Source organism: Anthonomus grandis, chromosome 3 (genome assembly GCF_022605725.1).
Source record: "Anthonomus grandis grandis chromosome 3, icAntGran1.3, whole genome shotgun sequence".
NCBI lineage: Eukaryota > Metazoa > Arthropoda > Insecta > Coleoptera > Curculionidae > Anthonomus > Anthonomus grandis.
The window spans coordinates 18,373,520-18,393,944 of record NC_065548.1 but is presented as its reverse complement, the minus strand read 5'-3'; the positions used below and the strand labels follow the sequence as shown (position 1 = coordinate 18,393,944).

At 31.3% G+C, this 20,425-nt stretch overlaps 2 protein-coding genes across 2 annotated transcripts in view; both read right to left on the bottom strand.

Annotated features, from left to right (window-relative positions):
* Nucleotides 1–19,965, bottom strand: part of LOC126733881 (paired mesoderm homeobox protein 1-like) — a 69,321-nt gene extending 49,356 nt beyond the window's left edge. Inside the window, exons 1-3 of the mRNA XM_050437312.1 lie at nt 19,813–19,965; nt 16,368–16,482; nt 16,176–16,299 (exon numbers count right to left, since the gene is read on the bottom strand). The gene's annotated coding sequence lies outside the window, so the exon portion shown is untranslated. The remainder of the gene's footprint in view (nt 1–16,175; nt 16,300–16,367; nt 16,483–19,812) is intronic.
* LOC126734285 (uncharacterized) lies at nt 268–5,499 on the bottom strand. The gene has a single exon (XM_050437838.1). It carries the CDS (start codon nt 5,497–5,499, stop codon nt 268–270), a length of 5,232 nt encoding a protein of 1,743 aa, XP_050293795.1.
* Nucleotides 19,966–20,425: the final 460 nt, after the last annotated feature.

Genomic DNA, 20,425 nt, shown 5'->3' with positions numbered 1-20,425 from the left:
CGTTAATTAAAAAACAACATTTATTTGCCAAACACAGTAATAAGTACAGTATAAATTATTAAATTAAATAGTATGACGCCATTGCTTGCGTCGTCAGAAAGTCAAAAACGAGAGAGTCCGTCGTTCCCACTTCTACACCTCGCGCGGCGCTCTCCTCGCGCATGGTGACGTCGTGATATGGAAGGGATGCGGTATTGCCAAGCGTTTACAAAAATAACTGTCGACCAGACAACCAGACATATCGCCCCCCTTGAAAGCCTCCAGGCTTTAAAAATCATAAATAGGCAGGACAGCAATCTTCGTAACTGGACGCTTATACTCGCCAGCAGCAGTCCTCACTAATACTGTTCGGACAATACCATCTCCTCCAGGAAATATTTGTACCACTCGGCCAGTTCGCCATTTTAATGGTGGTAATCCATCCTCCATGATGAGCACAAGAACGCCTAGTTTCAGGAGCTGCGGGTAATTCTGCTTCCATTTCGTACGTATCTGGAGTTCTGCAATGCATTCCTTGACCCAACGAGACCAAAAATGTTGCACCATTTGTTGTCTATGTTGGTATTTTGATAGTCTGTTCTCTGCTACTCCCAGTAGATCAACTTGTGGGCACGTCGTCAATGGTTCACCAATAAGAAAGTGCGCAGGAGTGAGAGGATTTGGATCATTCGGATTATCAGAAAGAGGACATAAGGGTCTGGAGTTTAAACAGGCTTCTATTTGAGTTATTATTGTAGAAAAATCTTCAAAAGTTAATGATAAACTACCAACTACACGCTTAAGATGAAACTTTACCGATTTAACGCTGGACTCCCAAAGCCCACCAAAGTGTGGAGCGCGAGGCGGTATAAAATTCCATTGTATACCTTGATTTGCTAATTTATCCGAAATAGTAGAAGAGTGTTCTTTGAGAAACGCATTTAATTCATTTAATGCACCCACGAATGTTGTCCCTTGATCAGAATAAATTTGTATGCACTTGCCTCTTCGTGACATGAATCTGTACAAAGCGGCTAAGAAACATTCGCTAATAAGATCACTTACTAGCTCTAGGTGAATAGCCTTGGTAGCAAAACACACAAACAATGCTATGTATGCCTTGTTAGTTCTAAAATTACGTCCTTTGCGATCCCTAAGGGAGAAGGGCCCTGCGTAGTCAACACCGGACACAGAAAAGGGTCTAGAGGGTGTAATTCGTGTCTTGGGTAAATTACCCATAAGGTACTTTGTCGATTTTGCAACAAAGCGAAAACAAGTTAAACAGTCATGGTAAACCTTTTTAATTAAGTTCCTGCCATTGATTGGCCAGAAGCTTTCACGAAGTGATGCCAATGTAAGTTGTGGACCAGCATGAAGTAGCTTAATATGTTCAGAATGTGCGATCAAAAGTGAAAGTCTATGTTTAGGGGGTAAAACTATAGGGTGTTTCTTTTGATATTCATAATCAGATTGTTGCAAACGACCCCCAACTCGAATAAGATTAAGAGTGTGGTCAAAGAAGGGATTCAAGGTAAGGAGTTTGGATTTATTAGAGACCTTATTATTATTCTTCAGTGCTTTAAATTCTTCAGAAAATGTTGAAGCTTGTACCAAGCTGACAAGTGTATGCAAAGAATTCTCAATTTCCAGAGTTGAAAGCTCTCTATTAAAAAAGTCAGATTTAGATTTTAATTTAAGGATGTTTTTAAAGCGTAGCACAAAGGCAAAAGTACGAACCAGTTTAGTTAGATTAGAAAATTTGTCAATTAAAGTAAGTAAGTCATTATTGGTATGTTTTTCGATGGACACATGAAAAGAAGTGACATTTCGTAATTCAGGAGTATCAATATTTGATAAATCTACTATGTCGGTTGGCCACTCATCTTCAGTCAGCCAAGGAGGTCCATGAAACCATAAAGTCGAATTTAACAAGCTTAAAGGTGGAATTCCTCTAGTAAGTAGATCAGCTGGATTGTCTGCGGTTCTAATATATCTCCATTCATCAATATTAGTTATGGATTGAATTTGAGCTATTCGATTAGCAATAAATGTCTTTAGACGATGAGGAGATGATCTAATCCAGGCAAGTACTATTGTAGAGTCACACCAGTAGTGCTTAGAGTCCAAAGTAGAGGGTATTGAAGCTAACACAGTTTTAGCTAGTTCTGCTAAGAGTAATGCTGCACAAAGCTCGAGCCTAGGAATAGTCAATTCTTTAAGTGGAGAGACTCTAGTTTTTGCACAGAGTAGTTTAGACGAAGAATTGCCTAACGAATCCTTTGAACAAAGGTACACGCAGGCACCATAACCTGGCTCCGCAGCATCAGAGAAGCCATGTAATTGCAGCTCAATAGGATTACCGCAAAGAGTTAGTCTTGGTATTTTAAGATTATTCAATTCCACAAGTTGTGTCCTGTAAGATGACCAGATTGTAAAAAGATCCATTGGAATCGATTCATCCCATGATATTTTAAGCTTCCACAGCTGTTGCAAGATGATTTTTGCCGAGATTGTGACAGGAGAAAGTAGACCAAGAGGGTCAAAAATCTGAGAAATTGAAGATAAAATTGTACGTTTTGTTACGCGAGTGCTAGATTCAATAGGACCTATTTTATATTCTAGCGTGTCAGAAATGTGATTCCATAAAAGGCCCAAGGTTTTAGAAGCAATATCTGTATCAAAAGAAATCGAATGTATTGAGGAATCAGAAGTTAAGGTTGGCTCATTTGAAGCCCATTTTCTAAGTGGAAATCCATACTTCATAAGAAGATCATGGATGTCTTCTTTAATTTGTCTAAGTTCATCGACTGTTTGTGCGCCGGTTAAAAGGTCATCAACGTAAAAATCACGTTGTATTATGTTAGAAATCTTTGGACAGTCTTTAGCATGTATTTTACCTACTTCCTGCAAAGATCTAGTAGCCAGAAATGCAGCAGAGGCTGTACCGTATGTAACGGTGGACAAATCGTAAGTTAAAATCGGCTCATTAATATTAGCACGCCAAAGAATTCTCTGAAGTTTACGATATTCAGGGGCTACATAGACCTGTCGATACATTTTTTCAATGTCACCACTGAGAACTACAGGATGTATACGATACCGTAAGAGAATTGAAAAAAGACTGTTTTGGACATTAGGTCCGACCATAAGTAAATCGTTTAAAGAAAAACCTGAGTCAGATTTACAGGAAGCATCGAAAACGACCCGTAGTTTAGTTGTAGTGGAGCTTAATTTAAGCACACAGTGGTGCGGTAAAAAATACCCAGAAGTATCATTTTGATTCTTAGATAGGGTCATGTGACCGAGTTTTTCATATTCTGTTATAAAATCTTGATAAGTACGTTTTAAATCAGGGCTTTTATTCAGTTTCCCTTCAAGATTTAAAAAACGACTTGTAGCTGTCAACTTCGAGTCCCCAAGACGATCAATGGAGTCCTTAAGAGGAAGATGTACTACAAATTTACCATCAGGGGCTCTAAAAGTGTGCTGAGAGAAATGTTCCTCGCAAAAGGTTTCCTCTGGTGATAAGTATTTAGTTTTAGGAAATTCCTCTACCTCCCAAAATTTAGTTAGCTGATTGTCAATTGAAGTTGTAAAAAAGCACTGTGTCTTTGAGCAAAGGCTTGAACTAAGATTAGTTTGTAAAGGACCAGAAATAATCCATCCAAAATGTGTCTTTTGCAAAATTGGAAGTCCTCGACCCAATTTTATTTGACCAATATGGATCAGTTCCCAGAAAATGTCTGCTCCGAGCAGTAAGTCAATAGGTTTTGCAGAGCTGAAATCGGGGTCAGCCAATGCAATATTTTTGGGAATATGTAATAAACTGGAGTCAAAGGATATAGCTGGAATATTTCCAGTTATAGATTTAAGTACAAGACACGATATGTTCGCCTCAAAGTTAGAAAAATTGGATTGGACTTTAGCAAAAACTCTAGAATTTATGGTTTCAATTTTCTGACTGATACCAGTGATAGAATGTTTAATATTTTCAATAGGAAGTTGTAACAAGTTGCAAAGTCTTTCTGAAATGAAATTGGATTGGCTTCCACTGTCTAGGAGTACTCTACACAAGTGTGACTTATCTGTAGTGTCAAAAACTTTGATGATAGCAGTGGATAATAATACAGTGTTTAAATTAAGTTTTTCATTTACCACTAAACTACAAGGTGAGTATATAAGAGGAGTGTGCATCACATGTGTAGACAAAGAGGTTGTGGCTACGTCTTTCAAGTCAGTCTCAGTGCTGTTGGAATAAGAAGAGGTAGATGTGTTGTTATTATTGGTTTGTACAGTCCCAGAATCGGTTTTGTTGAAATGTAGAAGGGTATGATGGAATTTTCCACATTTTCTACATCCAGACGACCTACAGTTTTTAGTTGCGTGGCCTATAGAAAGGCAGTTAATACATAACTTCATTTGTTTAGCATTATTTAATTTTTCAATAGCAGAAATTTGTAAAAACTGAGGACATGTGTAGATGAGATGTTCTTTTTGACAAAACGTGCATTTTTTATTACTGTTAGTAGCGACAAAGGATTGAGAAGTATTTTTATGAAAGTTGGGGTGTGATTGGCGAGGCCTTTCGATTTTGTTTGAAGCGTTTCTTAAAGAGCTGTTTTCGAAAGACTCTAAAATTCGGCATCTGTCTTTTAAAAAGTCTATAAGTTCCTTGTAAGTAGGGAGTTCTTCAATAAAGGTTTTGGAATCCCAAGCTCTTCTAGTCACATTGTCAAATTTACCTGTCACAATATGACAGATTAAGGCATCCCAATGTTCTGTGGGCATCTTTAAAACCGTCAAGGCGCCCATGTGCTTCTGTAAGCCGTCAAGTATGACTCTAAGGCCACGTCCAGATTCACGTGATAAAGATGGCAAATTAAAAATAGCCGTTACATGGTTGCTGACTAAAATCTGTTTGTTTTCGAATCTCTCATTTAAGATGTTCCAGGCTACATCATAATTGGCGTCAGAGATTTCAAGTGATGAGATAGTTTCAGCGGCCACACCCTTTAGAGAGAGGCGCAAGTAATGAAATTTTTTGGCTGGTGTCAGTTTGAAATTGCTATGTATTAAAGAATTGAAAGTGTCTCTAAAAAACAACCATTGGTCATATGAACCGTCAAACGTTGGAAGGTTTATTGGAGGCAGTCTAATGTTGGCTAAATCATCATTAGAATTAGATGCTAAATTAGTTTCCACGTTTGGAGTTAAAACCTGCGGCTGCATCTGGTCAATTAAAAATTTGCTCGCTTCAGATGTTATGCGGTAGAATTTATTTTCAAATTGTTCAGACTCACTGTCATGTTCATCAAAATCAATATCAGTCTCCGTAGCGGCAATCTTTAACTGAGCAGCGTTAAAATCTTCCAACAATTGATCAGCCTTTTGCGCACGCATTTTGAGTTCCACCAAATCAGTTTGAGAAAGATTTATGTTTGACTTAATAGCTTGAAAATAGTTTTCAAACCGTGTAAGAGCAGCTTTAGTAGCCTTTCTTTTATTTCTTGCGTCAGCCATCTCGAATAGTTAATAATACAAATATATAAGTAGTTTCAAAGAAATTGTTTAAAATAGAGGCAAAGTAATAAAACAATGCAATTAAATAGGTTTCTCAGAACACTTAATTAAAATGCATGTAAAGTTATCAGACCTACGTAAGTGACACCAAAAATGTGTAAAATATCTAATAAAGTAGGTATATTAAATGTCAAAATTTAATAAAATGGAAATAGTAGAAATCACCATCAAAGGGAGTGTGAAATACCAAAAGAAATTAGTGTAAATAGGTATAGTATACCAGCAAATGTGTAATATATTGCAACGTAAACAAATGTCAGTTAAAGGTATTAATTTTGTCACCAAAGTAGCATCAAATATCACGAAATCGTTTGTAAATCAATGTAAAGTACCATCAAAGTAACCACCATAAAGTAACACAAATACAAAGCAGTTTAAGTTTATTAAAAAAATAAACAAATAAATCAAACAGAGGCCTGTAAAAGTAAAGGAAAGAAAGTGAGAAAGGAACGCACTAACCTGTAGTGAAATAAGCAAAACCAATCGGTGTTCCCTGAGAAGACGGTCTTGTTGTTTCCGTCGTCAAAAAGGCAAAATATCCAAACTTGTGTCGATTGGGTCGGCGGTCGGCGTTTCTTCCAGTTCAAGCCACAAATAAATGCGGTAAAAGCCTCGTTGAAAGTCCCGTACGGATGTTAAAATGCAGTAAAATTCCGTTCAGGAGTCAAATCCAGCGACGAAGGACCATAAAATGTAGTGTGTGGCGTTCAGATTATTTGCATTTCACGTTAATTAAAAAACAACATTTATTTGCCAAACACAGTAATAAGTACAGTATAAATTATTAAATTAAATAGTATGACGCCATTGCTTGCGTCGTCAGAAAGTCAAAAACGAGAGAGTCCGTCGTTCCCACTTCTACACCTCGCGCGGCGCTCTCCTCGCGCATGGTGACGTCGTGATATGGAAGGGATGCGGTATTGCCAAGCGTTTACAAAAATAACTGTCGACCAGACAACCAGACATTCTTATTAAAACTCTGATATTTCTTGCCTTCATTAGAGCCGTTTGATATATCATTGTAGTTTACTAATCCATTTAAAAAAAAAAAAACATTCTTAACAGGGATAAAGATCCAATCCTTTAATATAGTCAATTGTAGAGTTTGGTTAGTGTTTAAGATTTGTTCGCCCATGCTTCATTGCTTCATTTCATTTTCCCCTCTATTAGTTACATCTTTAGTATAATGCTACTTTGGTATGTTGTTTTAGTTTAGTTTTAATTTTCTCCCGAATTAAAATGTGTGACATTACAAGGGGAATAGTTTTCGAAAAGTGACCGAAATGTTCTCTGTGAATTTCCCTTATAGGCATATCATAAAATATATGTTTTGACAACTTTTGATTAAAAACCCTTGCTCACTCATGAGCTTTTAAAAACTTATTAGTATCTTTCACCGCGAGGCTATTTATGTATAATTTCTCAACAAAATTCTCCTTTTTTCTTTTACCTTCTCCTTCAATATAATATTAAAATAAAAAAATAAGACAGTTAATTTTTAATATTTTTATTCACGAATATACATCAATTAATGGTTCTTTTTTATGCATCCATAACGAAACTAACAACGGGAATTAAATTGCACCATATTGAAAACAATGTCATCATAATGCCATAACAAATGCGACATACGTTGACCTAATTAATTGCATTTAATTCATGTTGTTATGGCCACGCTCGGTTACATTTTCGTGAAATATGGTTTCGTCGGAAAAACGTGTCACGTGTTACAAACAAGTCTGTTATCAATAAATTTCAGGTTATTATTTCGAAACGGTAAAAAATTAATGACTCACTTCATGGGCGAATGAATTATTATTTTAATTTTAATTTATTTGGGCATAGTTTTGGGCTTAAATCATAAGTACCTACTGTTTTTTAGTATATTTAAACCTATGATTAGCTTCATAAATTAGCTGTTTAATAACTGTAACATATTCTCTTATAAATTACGTTTGTTGTGCGCTTTCAGCTGAATCTCTTTCTGGTTGAGATTTGGAAGGGCCTTAAATATTGTAGTGAACATTACAATCTAAACATATAGATATACCGAACTGGTTGCATAAACCTTGCAAATGGAACTTCAATTAGTAAATGTCTAAATGACATTTCTTTGTAAGCGGACTAGAGGAGCAAATATTTACGTTATACGGGATAAGCTCGTTGCAATAAGCAAAGAACAACATGAATAACTATTGATAGAAACTACTTGGGCATATGGCATAGAAAGTGTCATATTGAAGTATGGTAAAATAAAATATAGGAGAACTGCTCTTCAAAAAACATAACTGGTAGGCTTTAATGATCATATAAAAGCTATTAATAAAAAACTAATTAAAGTAAAATATGCAAATTAATATCCAAGCTCTATAACCCACAACGTATATTTGACTATCGTGTCTATAGTGAGTGCAAACTTTATTTAAATATATATTTCATATAGTAATTTACTGTCAGTCTTAGACTCAGAAAACAGAATTATTGATGAAAATATGCAATTATTGGTGACACTTTTAGCAACGGAGAAATGTAACATAGAAAGAAATATGTGAAAATGGTCTCAGAAAAAATACTAAACATCCAAATATTAGTAAGAAACTTAGCAATAAGAAAAACTTATTGCTAAGAAATATAGCAATAAGTATATGGAACATTGTGCCAAATTAGCCTTTGGAATTCTGCAGTACTGGTCGAAGACTTCTACAACCCTGTAGCATATGCATATCCCTATGCATCAACCCGTTATTTTTCTAATTAGTCTTTTGTCCATGATTAACTTTCAATTCACTCATCTATGTTATCTCATTATTAATTAAATTTAGTTTCCCCTGTTCACTTGTTAACTTAAAAGATCACTTATTAACTTAAACAATTAATGGTGACAAATATCTTTCAGAACTAGAAAAATTAAAGAAATGGCATGAAAATGTATAACCATTTAAGAGTTGACTTTTGACCAAACTTATAGTTTTTTTTGTGGGTGGAAGAGGTAAAAATCCTGAAAATAAATATAACTTCATCCAAATCTGAAAAAAGTTCTTAAAAGAAACTACAAAAAAATTATAGACAATAATAATTAAGATAATTTGGTGTAGAAAAATATATAGTTACCCTAAGCTAATAATGGCTTAATACATAAGAAATTTTTTACAAGACGAAACAAATATTGCAGAAACTAAGGTATGTATTTTAAAACAAGTCAATGCTGGTGACTACATTAGAAATCAAAAAAGTAATAGAAGAGAGATAACTCATTAAAGAAGAGAAATATTCATCAATTAATATAAAGAAATGTCTCTGATGAAGCATTCAAAGTCATAAATAATTTCGAAAAGGTAGGTACCATGGCGAAAATGCAGTTGGATATGATCAAAATTACAAAGAGTCATACTTATATTATAGAAATAAAAGAAATTTGAAAAAAGACCACTGTATTTTTTCCTAGATAGAAGAAATTGCATATAACATTCGTCAAATATCATTCGTATTCAGCCTTATCATTCCAAATACAAGAAAAGCAAGAAAAATACGTATGTCAAGGTTGCCAGATTTAGTTCTTGAGTCCTAAGAAGTTTTGGGACATAATTAATTTATCATTTACTAAATGTTTTCTTGGTGATTGGAAAACTTTAAAATTTAAAATTTATTTTGCAATTAATTAAAAATTAATAAAAAATTGATGCATACGCGACTGCGGGTGCACGAATTGAGATAAGAAGTTTTATCTTAGAGCCATATGTACATACACCTAAAACCTTAAGTGTAAAATCGTCGAAAAAAATCATAATTTGCCCTAAATTAAGGAGGGTTTGATTCGGCTTATAAGAAGCACCTTTGGCGAGATTGAAAACATATGGTTAAGAATTAAGAAATAAGAAAGAGCAACTAGACTTTTATGAATTGATATTACAATTAATTTATCCAGAAAACAAAATGAAAAGCAAGAAACTATTCAACATGCAACATATACTCATTGAGGGATAAGAAATAAGCGCGGTTAGCTTAAAGAGATATTAGTACTTAGCAAAAACTTAATTTATAATTAACTCGCCTATAAATATCATCTTTTTTTTTGTCTTAACATGGCTTTGGATTTCTCGGTTAAAAGCAGTGTAGCTTTCTGTAGATTACGCCTTTTTTTGTGTCATATTAAATACAATCTAATAAATGTTATTCCAATTCATTATTGGCAAATTTGGCCAAAGAATTGTAAATATCTAAATTAATATTTTAGGAAGATATCAGGTTATGAGATCTCTACATCATCAGAACACCATAGAGCGGCTGTAAAAAAAGATCAATAGCCAGCGTATCAGTGCATTACCAATCTTTTAATTACTCAAAAATTAATTTACCATAACTAATAGTCATAACTTATGGTTTAAGAAAACCACCCATGCAAATCCCATATAATCGAAACATGTAAAATATGAGGCCACCCTCTTAAATGCAGGGGGCCACCCCATCGGAACCAAGACGCCTTAATTATTAAGAATTCTTCGCATTCTTACTTCCGTGTTTTCATGTCACCATGAAAAATGATACTTTTAATTTTAGTAATTTTATGACCGGTGATCTGAACTTCCTATTTTTAAATGGCGCCTATTTCTATAGTTCCTTTAAAGGATATTTCTCGTAATATTTTTATTGATGCAATAACTACCCTTCAAAATATGGTGCCTAGATTGTACCTATTTGTATCAATTTAATCAAGATATAAAAATGAAATACATATATTCCTACTTGAAGTATTTTTTGTGACATCATACATCATGAAAAATTATTATACTTTTAATTTCGGTAATTCAAATTCCCTATTTTTAATTGCGGTCCGTTTTTTTGTCACACATTCTCTATCTTAAATTTTTATTTTAACTAAAAGAGAATATATATTCTTCCTTTTATTAGGCTTATAATCTTCATTTTTAACAATACTCTCTAAGCAATAAAAAAACGTAAGCCAAAGATTACTATGAATGAAATATCTAAATCCATCCATGCCTATCCATAAACATCTTATAGGTATAACCTATGACCTTTTTTTATTGTATTGCCAATTTTTCTACACCATTGCATTGGGGGCTTCGATAAAAGGAATCCCATGGGATCCAGTATTGATAATGCAACGTCGATATATTTATTATATTCTTCAGATTAAAAAAAGAACACTTGGAGGGGAGAGATGACAGCTTGTTAAATGTAAAATTATTCGATGTGAAAATCGAATTATCAGTTTTTATTCATTGAGGGATAATTATTAAAAAAAATCATACTACACGGACTTCTTATGTTGCATTCCAGCTGCTTCTTTGGTACATACTTCACGTAAGCAAAAAGGCTTTTCATCTGCTATACTCTATTATTAAAGGATTAAGATATTATGGTCAACTAATAAGATTAGAACGTGTAATTAAGTAAGAATTTCGTAGTTAAGCTGTGAGTTGTATAAAGGGTTTTCCTTTCAATGGGAGAATAATTAGTATGGTTATAGCGTTACTTTTGTGTTCATTGTATTTCTGCAAATATAATTTGTGGGTAGGAATTTGATTATTGGAAAATTTATTTTAAAATTAGTATTTAGTAATCAAAATGTTATTGTCTAATAAAACATTAACAAATAAGTAAAAGTTCAATATATCAAAGAGCTAATATACGCAGATCTAAGATTTTTAAGATTTTTTCATATCAAAATTCTACGTGAGTGTCATTGAACTAGGTGCATGCCCTATATAAAAGATATTTAAGTATTAAAATAAAATAATTTATTTTCCCTTGGTTTTCTGGTTGCTTTGCCTTGAACAAGCCAAAAAGTAGAAACACGTATCGTCAGTTATCATCTTTGTTCCTTCTATTTCTCGACTTTAGGAGTATCCCTCTAAACCTATCATTTTGACTTCTAACTTTCTGTTCTAAGTATCTTTCTTTAAAAAGTATGTCTTCTTATGGATACAACAAAGTTCAATATTGTGTTTAAAACAGAAATATTAAACTAACATAACCCAAGTTCTAATGAGAGGAATTCTCTTTGTTTTTGTTGTAGAATTTTCATTGTAGTTGATTAAGTTTCGTAGCTACTATAAAGCGTTCAAATATGACTTTATAATTGTATTAATGTATTAAAGCTAAATATTTTCTCAACAGTGATCTCCAAATCATGATCTGAGGAACAGTTAGGAAGCATCGTACCTTTTAAGGCATAGTCAAAGTCAACTTAAAAAGTGTGTAAGGAAATTGATATCTTACATATTATTACGTCTACTGACATCTGACATGAGTACACTTTTGGATGTTAAGTGGAAGTTTCTTAAGTTCGCATTTTTTATAAACCTTGATAAGATCATTAAGCATGCAGTCCTGAGAACTTTTCACACTGCAAATCATCACTATGTCATTTGATATATCAATACTCATGGATAAATCTATTTTAATAATTTGCTTTGATTGCTTCCCTGCAGAACATCACTTAAAGTAATATACATTTTTGATCTAAACCCATAAATCTCTACAAGTTGAAGCCTCTAATAAGCTCAAAACAAATAAATACAAAATTTTTTATAAAAGCCTAAATAATATGATTTTTTTAAAAATCATGATGATGGACTACATCATATTGAAAGCCTTTGCGAAATGTGTGCATATTACTTCTAGTTATTATTTGTAATTTGTAGCATCCTATGCACTCTGAAAAAAAGATGTTAACTTGGTAACTTGTGAAAGGCTAATATAAATGCAGATCTGAAATCTTAGAAAAGTTAAGCAATACGAAGATTGTTAGAGGTTTTAAGCATATATTTAATAAACAATGGCGGCATTAACCATAAGAGGATTTAAACATGGTTTATCTCATTGTTTATATTAAATAAGAAGAAAAGGTGTATTTTTAAATATGCGTACATTCTACCATTTAAAAAAAAACTTAATTAATTTTTAGATAAAATATGGCAAAATTCAGTCCGCTTTCGCTTCATAAACCTTACTAATAAGTTTCATAAATTCTTTGTTGTATCATAGGTCTGGAGATCTCATTACAACTCTAGATGCAGAATGGCTTTTAGGTCACTTTTCGAAGTTTAAATTTACTTGTTATAAAATTTTTTGTAGCTGTTTTTCTCAAACATAGGTAAACCTAACTAAGTATAGAAATTCACATTGGTATGCTTTTTAAAATTTACACAAAATTATGAAATGTATGATTTAAATGCTCTTACTAAGCTAAAATGATCGAAAGTGCACCACAACATAGTGGTGTTAAACAACACATCGTTATAATCTAACAAATTATTCTAATCAGATGCGAAAGGGTCTACAATACAATTAGGTACCAGAGCATCCTATATTTTAGCACGCATTTCAAGTATGAGAATTATTATTATTCAGTCTACATTGGAGTAGATCGCCACTTATGTTTCAATTTATTTGTATATTATTTACTATTTTATACGTTTTTTCAATTTAGAGCAACGGCTTTTTCAAAGTCAGAATACTCGTTAGCTTTTCAGTTTATTTGAGATCACACTTTCGAGGTCATAGAACACGTGTCACGGTTTTGTTGAGCTTTCGCATCACATCTGAATAAATTAAGATAGAAATTCATATTTATATTTTGAATAAAAATAGATATCTTTTAATTTAATATTGTAAATTCTTTACTATAAACTGACGAGAACAAAGCTTGAGTTTAAAAAAATTAACAGAATAATCGAAACTGAATCAAAGTTAGAAGTTAGAATTAAAATTACATCATCATCAAAGCAAAAAAGCTTTAAAGTTTATAAATGGAGTGTAGTTTAGGTTGAACAAATTTTATATTGGTCATTCATGAAGGTTAAGTAAGAATAAGAGTTTCTCGTCAGGTGTCCAGCATGACCCTGTAGTCAAGTACGTTATTTTAATTAGCATATGCCATAAAAATGTGAAAATTTTACAATATTTGTAATTATTAAAAAATGCTTTATTTCAGAAGTGGTAACTGCTTGGAAAAAAAGTGAGCCATAGCAGTCTTTATACACTTGTCGAAAGCTCATCGATTTTCGATCGAAATTTCATACGATTGATAATAAGTCACTAATAATAATTTAAAAAATTACCGACTCTCGTGAGATATCTAAGAATGAACCTTTTTAACCTATATTTGAGTTATTTTTTAGAACTTCATTCATCAGCAAAAATGGTTACGTTTTTTTAAGACAGCAACTCTCTAGCGATTTGGCGAATATTTTACATTAGCTAAGTAGTAAAATATTGAAAGTAAATGTACCATTTGCATCCCTCGAACCAAATCTATTAACATTCAATGAATGTAAATTTTGGCAATTTTGTATGTTCGAATTACTGAAGCAACTAGAATGAGATATCTGGGCGTTTTTTTTTAACTCTCGTAGGCATCGGTCTTATCATTATGCCATTATTTTACTATATTTTTACATATCAAATTCAAAAAAAGTTTATTACCAAAAAAAATAGTTAGTTTTTTTATATAAAAGTTTAATTACTTGAGGAAAAAAAATGTCAATTTTTTGATAAAAGGAACTGATTCGCGATTATATAAAAACTATAGCGCAAGTTACGTGAAACAGGCGTTAACAAGAAAATTACATTAACAAGCCATCATATTGAAATTGAAAAGAATATAGCTAAACATAAAAAGAACTTTTAATTAACACACATTGGCATAAATTGGATGGCATGCGACGAAAGGCAACAAGAAGAGACAAAAGAGAGATTGAACAGGCCAGCTTATCTTTGGTCTCAGTTGATTTTGCAGTTATATTATGGTGTAAAATTTATTAAATGACAAATCTTTAATATTATTTGCCAAGAAAATTACTTGTGGAAGTTACTTCTTCTATGTTGAGGTATCCTAAAACTTCCAGCATTACGAGTATTGTGTAAATGCAAGAGAGTAGTGAATAACTTATTTAAATAAGGGGGTTGAAGTGTAATTTTCTTTTCCTTTTCATATTTAAAATAGAATTTGTTGTTTGTTGTTTGATGTTTAAATAAGGTGTGATATGCTCCCAATAGGCAGTGCCATAAGAAAATCTTATCCAGCTATTTTGCAATTTTTGTATAAACCTAGAAAGCTCAGATGTTATAGAATTGAAATATATCTACGATATCACCGTAGCCGAGTAAGGAAATAATAAGGCTATTGCAGAGATAATATTTAGTTTTACTCTTTAAGACATTTTTGAATCTGTACAGATGTCTTATACGCATATAACCTTTATTACCCTTGTATAACCCCATATAACCCTTATAAGGTTAGAATCTAAAGTTGTGTCTTAGAATTCCTGAATTACAGCCATATAAAATGATGTTAGATTTAACAGGGTTAATTTTTAAGTTATGCTCATTGGAGAAATTAACTATGTTTAATATATTCGACTTATTTTTTTGCTCAGAAATATTAAAATTTAAGAAATTTAATGGCATGTATATCTGAGAATCATCGGCATATTGTAATTTACAATGTTCAATACAGCTATACATATCCGCAACATAAATCGAAAATAAAAGGAGGAACACCAATTTTCAAGTCAAGATATTTTGGACTGCTCCAAACCTCCATTGTTGGTTTTTAACAACACCACATGTGATCTATTTTTAAGATAGAAAGAGGAGACTATCGATTCGCAACAACCAAAATATCCAAATTTTGCAAGGAGCATTGAGTGATTTATTGTATTAAATGCTTTACTAAAATCAAGCACCGCCATGCAAGTACTTTGTTTGTTCTTCGATAAGTCTTATATTATCTTACATTCCCACTAGACTAATAGTTGTACTATAATTCCTTGTAAATCCTGATTGCGTATCTGGAAGTATACCAAATGAGTTAACAAAATTATAAATTTATTGGTAAACATGCTTTTCTAGAATTTTAGACTACTAATTAGACTAATAATAAACTACTAATAAAATACTTATGTCTTTTAGTTCTTTTGGATAAGAGATTTTTGAAATGGGTCTTATAAGTGCTTTTTTCCAGATATCGGTAATATATCGGTGATATACATTTGTAAGAATGCAAGTATTTAAAATATTTAGAAGTGGTTTTTTACAAAATGGTAGGCAAAGCTTGATATCATTTATACAAAGTCGGTCAGCTCCTATAGCATTTGATTTTATAGTTTTAAATTATACTGTTAATGCTTTCTTCATCAAGAAGCCTTAAATTTAATTCTTGATTGCCATTACTCCATTTATTTTCATTAATTTCATTTCTTTGATTTAGTTCGATGTATTTTTATAGCATTTTTCATATATTTGTTACAGAGATGTAAAAAAGTACACCAAGAAATTAATTGCCACATGTAATTTGGTGGAACGTTCACTTAATGTACGTTTTTAAAACCGCTCTTTTTTATAATTTTAGTTTTAAGTAGATTATGTTTTTATCACCCTATTTGACATCACTTTATAAAATATTTAACTGCAGTTTCATTATTTTATCTTACCTTTAAATATTAAAATTGACCAATATTTTAATTCTACCTTTAAACTCAAAAAGAGAACTGAAATTGTTCCAACATGAAAGGCATACTTAAACCAATACTCCATCTTATAAAAAAAAAGTCTAAAACAACCATTAAAAATAATATGGTCATAATTACCAGGATCTCTAGGCAAAACAAGCAACTTCTTTCAGCCAGCTCAGGTCCTCGTAAAGATAAATTTAGCGTAAAAGAACCATCCTCGGCGACAGCGATGAATGTGGCGTGTAAATATATCCAAAAGCTAAAATGAATGAGTCCAAAAGGCATGATTAAGTGCTCCGTTGATTGGTTCGAATTGCGTTAACTTACGTGCGACACCAACCTGGATTAATCAGAAGATCTGAGGCGGTAAGTTTCAAGTGACAAAAGATTTAACATACATATTTGCTTATTTATTTTTACCTTTAGTGAGTACTATGTAGCCCTAAAATTAAAATGTATTACTTACATTTCTATGTTATAGTTTTTGGAATAATTACTTTTGCTTACCGAGGATTAACATGTACTCTTTAAGGCAGTTTAGTTAAGTTTAAGCCGTTATCTTTAGTTTAAAACAACTCATTTCAAATCTTAAAAAAAATATGGAAAATCTAGCTTTAATGCGATAAAATTGAAAATATTATATTTTTTATTTTCATATTACATGTACTTTTTTAAATATAACTTTACAAACTATTTTTTAATGTATAAGATAAGCAATACCCTTATATTTAAATTGTCCTTTTTTATCTAATTATTTGTTTCTTCCAGATGTTCTTTAAATTGTCTGTTAAACTCCACGAAATCTTATAAAATATAGTTTTTTATACCAGTTCACTAGATTCAATGCTTTTTACGGGTAATTAAACGCAGCTTAAATATTTGTTGTTTTCATCTATTTCGTAGAAATTGCATCAAATTAACAGTAGCTCTATTTTGGCTCGGCTATTCATTTTCAAATCACTTCAAAAACGATGAAATTATATGATCCTTTTTAAAAGAAAATAGGTTCTTCTTAAAATGAAAATATGAAACTATAAAAGTTTTAGTTTTAATGGACTTTTTTAAGATTTTGGAAATTATGTATGATTAAAAAAATTATTAAAAATTGAGCGTGATTAATTATGAAAATTACGCTCCTTTCTTATGAACTGGAATAATTTAAGCTACTTTTAGTTCATCAGAATATAACCAATTGGAGAATACTTTAAGTTAAATATAAATATTATTTATTATTAAATCATATCCTGCTGCACATCTTTTTTTTTAATTATTTTAATTTTTAATTTGATTAGACTTGTATTAACTTCTAATGGTAGAACAATATCTGTTAATTAGACTGACAATCTTTAGCCTAAATTTTGCCATCCCTAACATAGTATTCATAATTAGTATGCATAACTCACATACATAGTATTCCCTTTTGCTTTTTTCAAACATATTTTTTGTCTATTTTTACCTTTTTTAGTTTTCTTTTTAGTAAATTATTTTCTTCTTTTACGTCTTGTACATTTATTATCCCTTTGCTGTTTATTTATAAAATTAACAAATTATATGTTTGTTTATGTAATATTTTATACGGCATTAAAAAAATCTGAAGATGAATGAAATCTAAAGAATTAAGGTGGCCAATATCTCGAACTAATCCACCGGTTATTATTAAAAAATATATATATCATTTAACGTAAATATATACAAGATGTTTAATTAAGGGTGACGAGGTATCATATCTTAGCTTAGAATAATAATTCAAGAACTCTGAGGAAAGAAATCGGAAAAAAAAGTTGCCATATAAATTGCTGGAAATAATTTCTAGGTTCCTAAGTCTCTAGGGGGAGTTATTACTATTGTTATGAAAAGAGGCGGATATTTAATATCTTAATAAAAGTTGGAAAAAAATAATGTAACATCGATAATTTTGCTACAATCTTTTTGATTTAAAATATCAAATTTAATCAGAAGTGAAGAGACAAAGTCTGTTGATAAAAGTTTGTACTTTTGGTATAGCTCAACCGAAATTGATAAGATTGTTCTCGTTTAAATAAAAAAAAAATTGGGCATTAAAAGAAATAATTCCTATTTTACATTGATTTCCAAGGTCTGCTAGAGGACATCCTTCCAAAAACTTTTTTTCAATTTTCTTTGAAAGCTTAAATGAAATTACCTTATTACTATATCATAATTAAAAAGCATAATAAATTTGCAGTTTCTATGCATGCAAAGCTATTTTCTGATATACAATTTAATTAGGTTTTTATATTCAACATTTGCTTTCATGCTAGCTTTGAAATACATATTTAACAACATTTATATTTATAAGAAAAACCAGTGCCATGCCATGTTCCTTTTCTAAAATATTTAGGTTAAAGCCCGCATGAACTAAATATAATATAAAAATGTAAATTGTGTAGCGAGAAATTTTCAGAATATCTACAAGCGGATCAAATTTATTGAAGAGAAATTTATTTTTAACTTTGAAAACCATTTATTAATTATTGTTGAAATAACTGTAACAGATTTATTAATTTGTAATATTTGTTATATACATATATCAGGAAGAATAAACATATTCTACGCAAACAATATAAGTTTTATACGGACTGTTATATATTTCGAGCTCACTATTAGGGTTTCGGTAAGTATATGAGACACAAACAAATTAAAATTGGGCAAAATTAAGTCAATTTTTTAAAATCATTTTTTTATGCCATGTGACACAATTAGGAAGTTTCCATTTATTAATCGTCTCTTAATATGTAGTTCTAAAAACTTAACAAAGATATGTTGTTGATTTTTTAAATTAGCTTTAAATCTAAAAAAATTACTGCTTTTTCTTTTTTTGCGAGACAATTTTTGATGCGTTTTAAGCAGTTATGCCTCAAATAACAGGTTCGTACAAGTATCGCATTGTTCTAAAATGCACAAATATTAGTGTAACTAGTAAATTTAGTAATATTAGTGTACCAAGTAACCATTTTTTCCTGTGAAAAAGTGGTGAAAAAAAAAGAAAAAATATTCAGTTTTGGAACGATTTTTTTTTCAAAAATCTGAAAGTTTTTAAATCAAGATTTACTGTTAAGAAGCGTCTAAATCGGGAATTGATCGAAAGTGCCTTAACAGAAAATATTGAGAGATTACGTGAGAAACCGTTAGAGTTTGTGTCTATTTAAGAAAGTATAGAAACAATTGCTTCGATTTATGTACCTTATTTAAATCCGGATGAAGAGCCGACAGTCAAACGAGCTAAAAATAAAGGTGTTCAAGTTTTAGACCAGGTTAGCGATAAAGCATGCCAAACAAGAGCATTTTGATAAAACATTAGCAAAGATGCAAAAGGGTTTTTATTAAAAAGAAAAACTATTTAATCGGATAACAGTTTCTTAAGTATTTTTTTTCAAGAAGTCCGTTACTCTTTCTATTAAACTTCGATAATAGTCTAAATCAATTTTGTATCAATATTCATTAGTCGATTCAAAATCATAATGTGTCAAGCAAAATATTCCTTTCTCATTCCCAATGAATTACATTTAAAGTTGCATTTATGCCTTGTATTTTTTAGTTGAAATAATATCGGACATTTTAGATTTAATATGTAATCGTATATTGATTGACGTTAGATTTGAAGATTTTGATTAAGAATTAGTCTTTTCAAGTAAATATTGATATTTTCTTGCTGTTGCAATACATGTCGCACTTATTTTCCAAAGACTTTCTTACAATAAAAAGATAAATTATTACTTAGTGAACTAAAATATCTATAAGAGTAAAATTTTACCTCTCTTGGTAGCAATAGTTTCTTTAAATGAGTATGCATCCATAATTTGTTCTACTAGACTTCCAAATTTAGTGGTACATATAGTAATTTCATCTGCTTTTGATGCAATTACTCGTCCGTATCTTAGTTCATACCATAGAGGAGCATCAGATTGGCACATAGTATATTTGTTGGCTGATTTAAGTAGGCATTTATTCTGCATTCGATCTAAACAAAATGCAATAAATTGATTCGGATTTGCTTTTTTATTAATTTTATTTTTAAATTAACACATTAGGTAATGCAGAGACAGACACTTAAAAGATTTTGTTTCGAGTTGATTATAAACATTAAATATGAATCAGTGATCAAAGAACGTGATTTTACTACTACTTTCTCTATAAAATTTGTAGATGTAATTTGGTAGGTAGAAAAGCAATTGACAAAACCCTTTTTAACAGAAGCACTTACTAAGTCTTTTGCCTTAATAAATTTCAAAGAACTTCGTACTTTAACATTACCCTAATAATACGTGGAACAGGTCGTTCATTGCTCCTCACTTCTCTTGTCCAAGCACATTGTTAATGTGACCATATTACTTATAGCTTACCCCTCTCCGTGCAGCACAATATTC

Bases quoted from the DNA above. Each gene is read 5' to 3' on its own strand.
- LOC126734285 (XM_050437838.1), bottom strand. From the start codon at position 5,499: ATGGCTGACGCAAGAAATAAAAGAAAGGCTACTAAAGCTGCTCTTACA.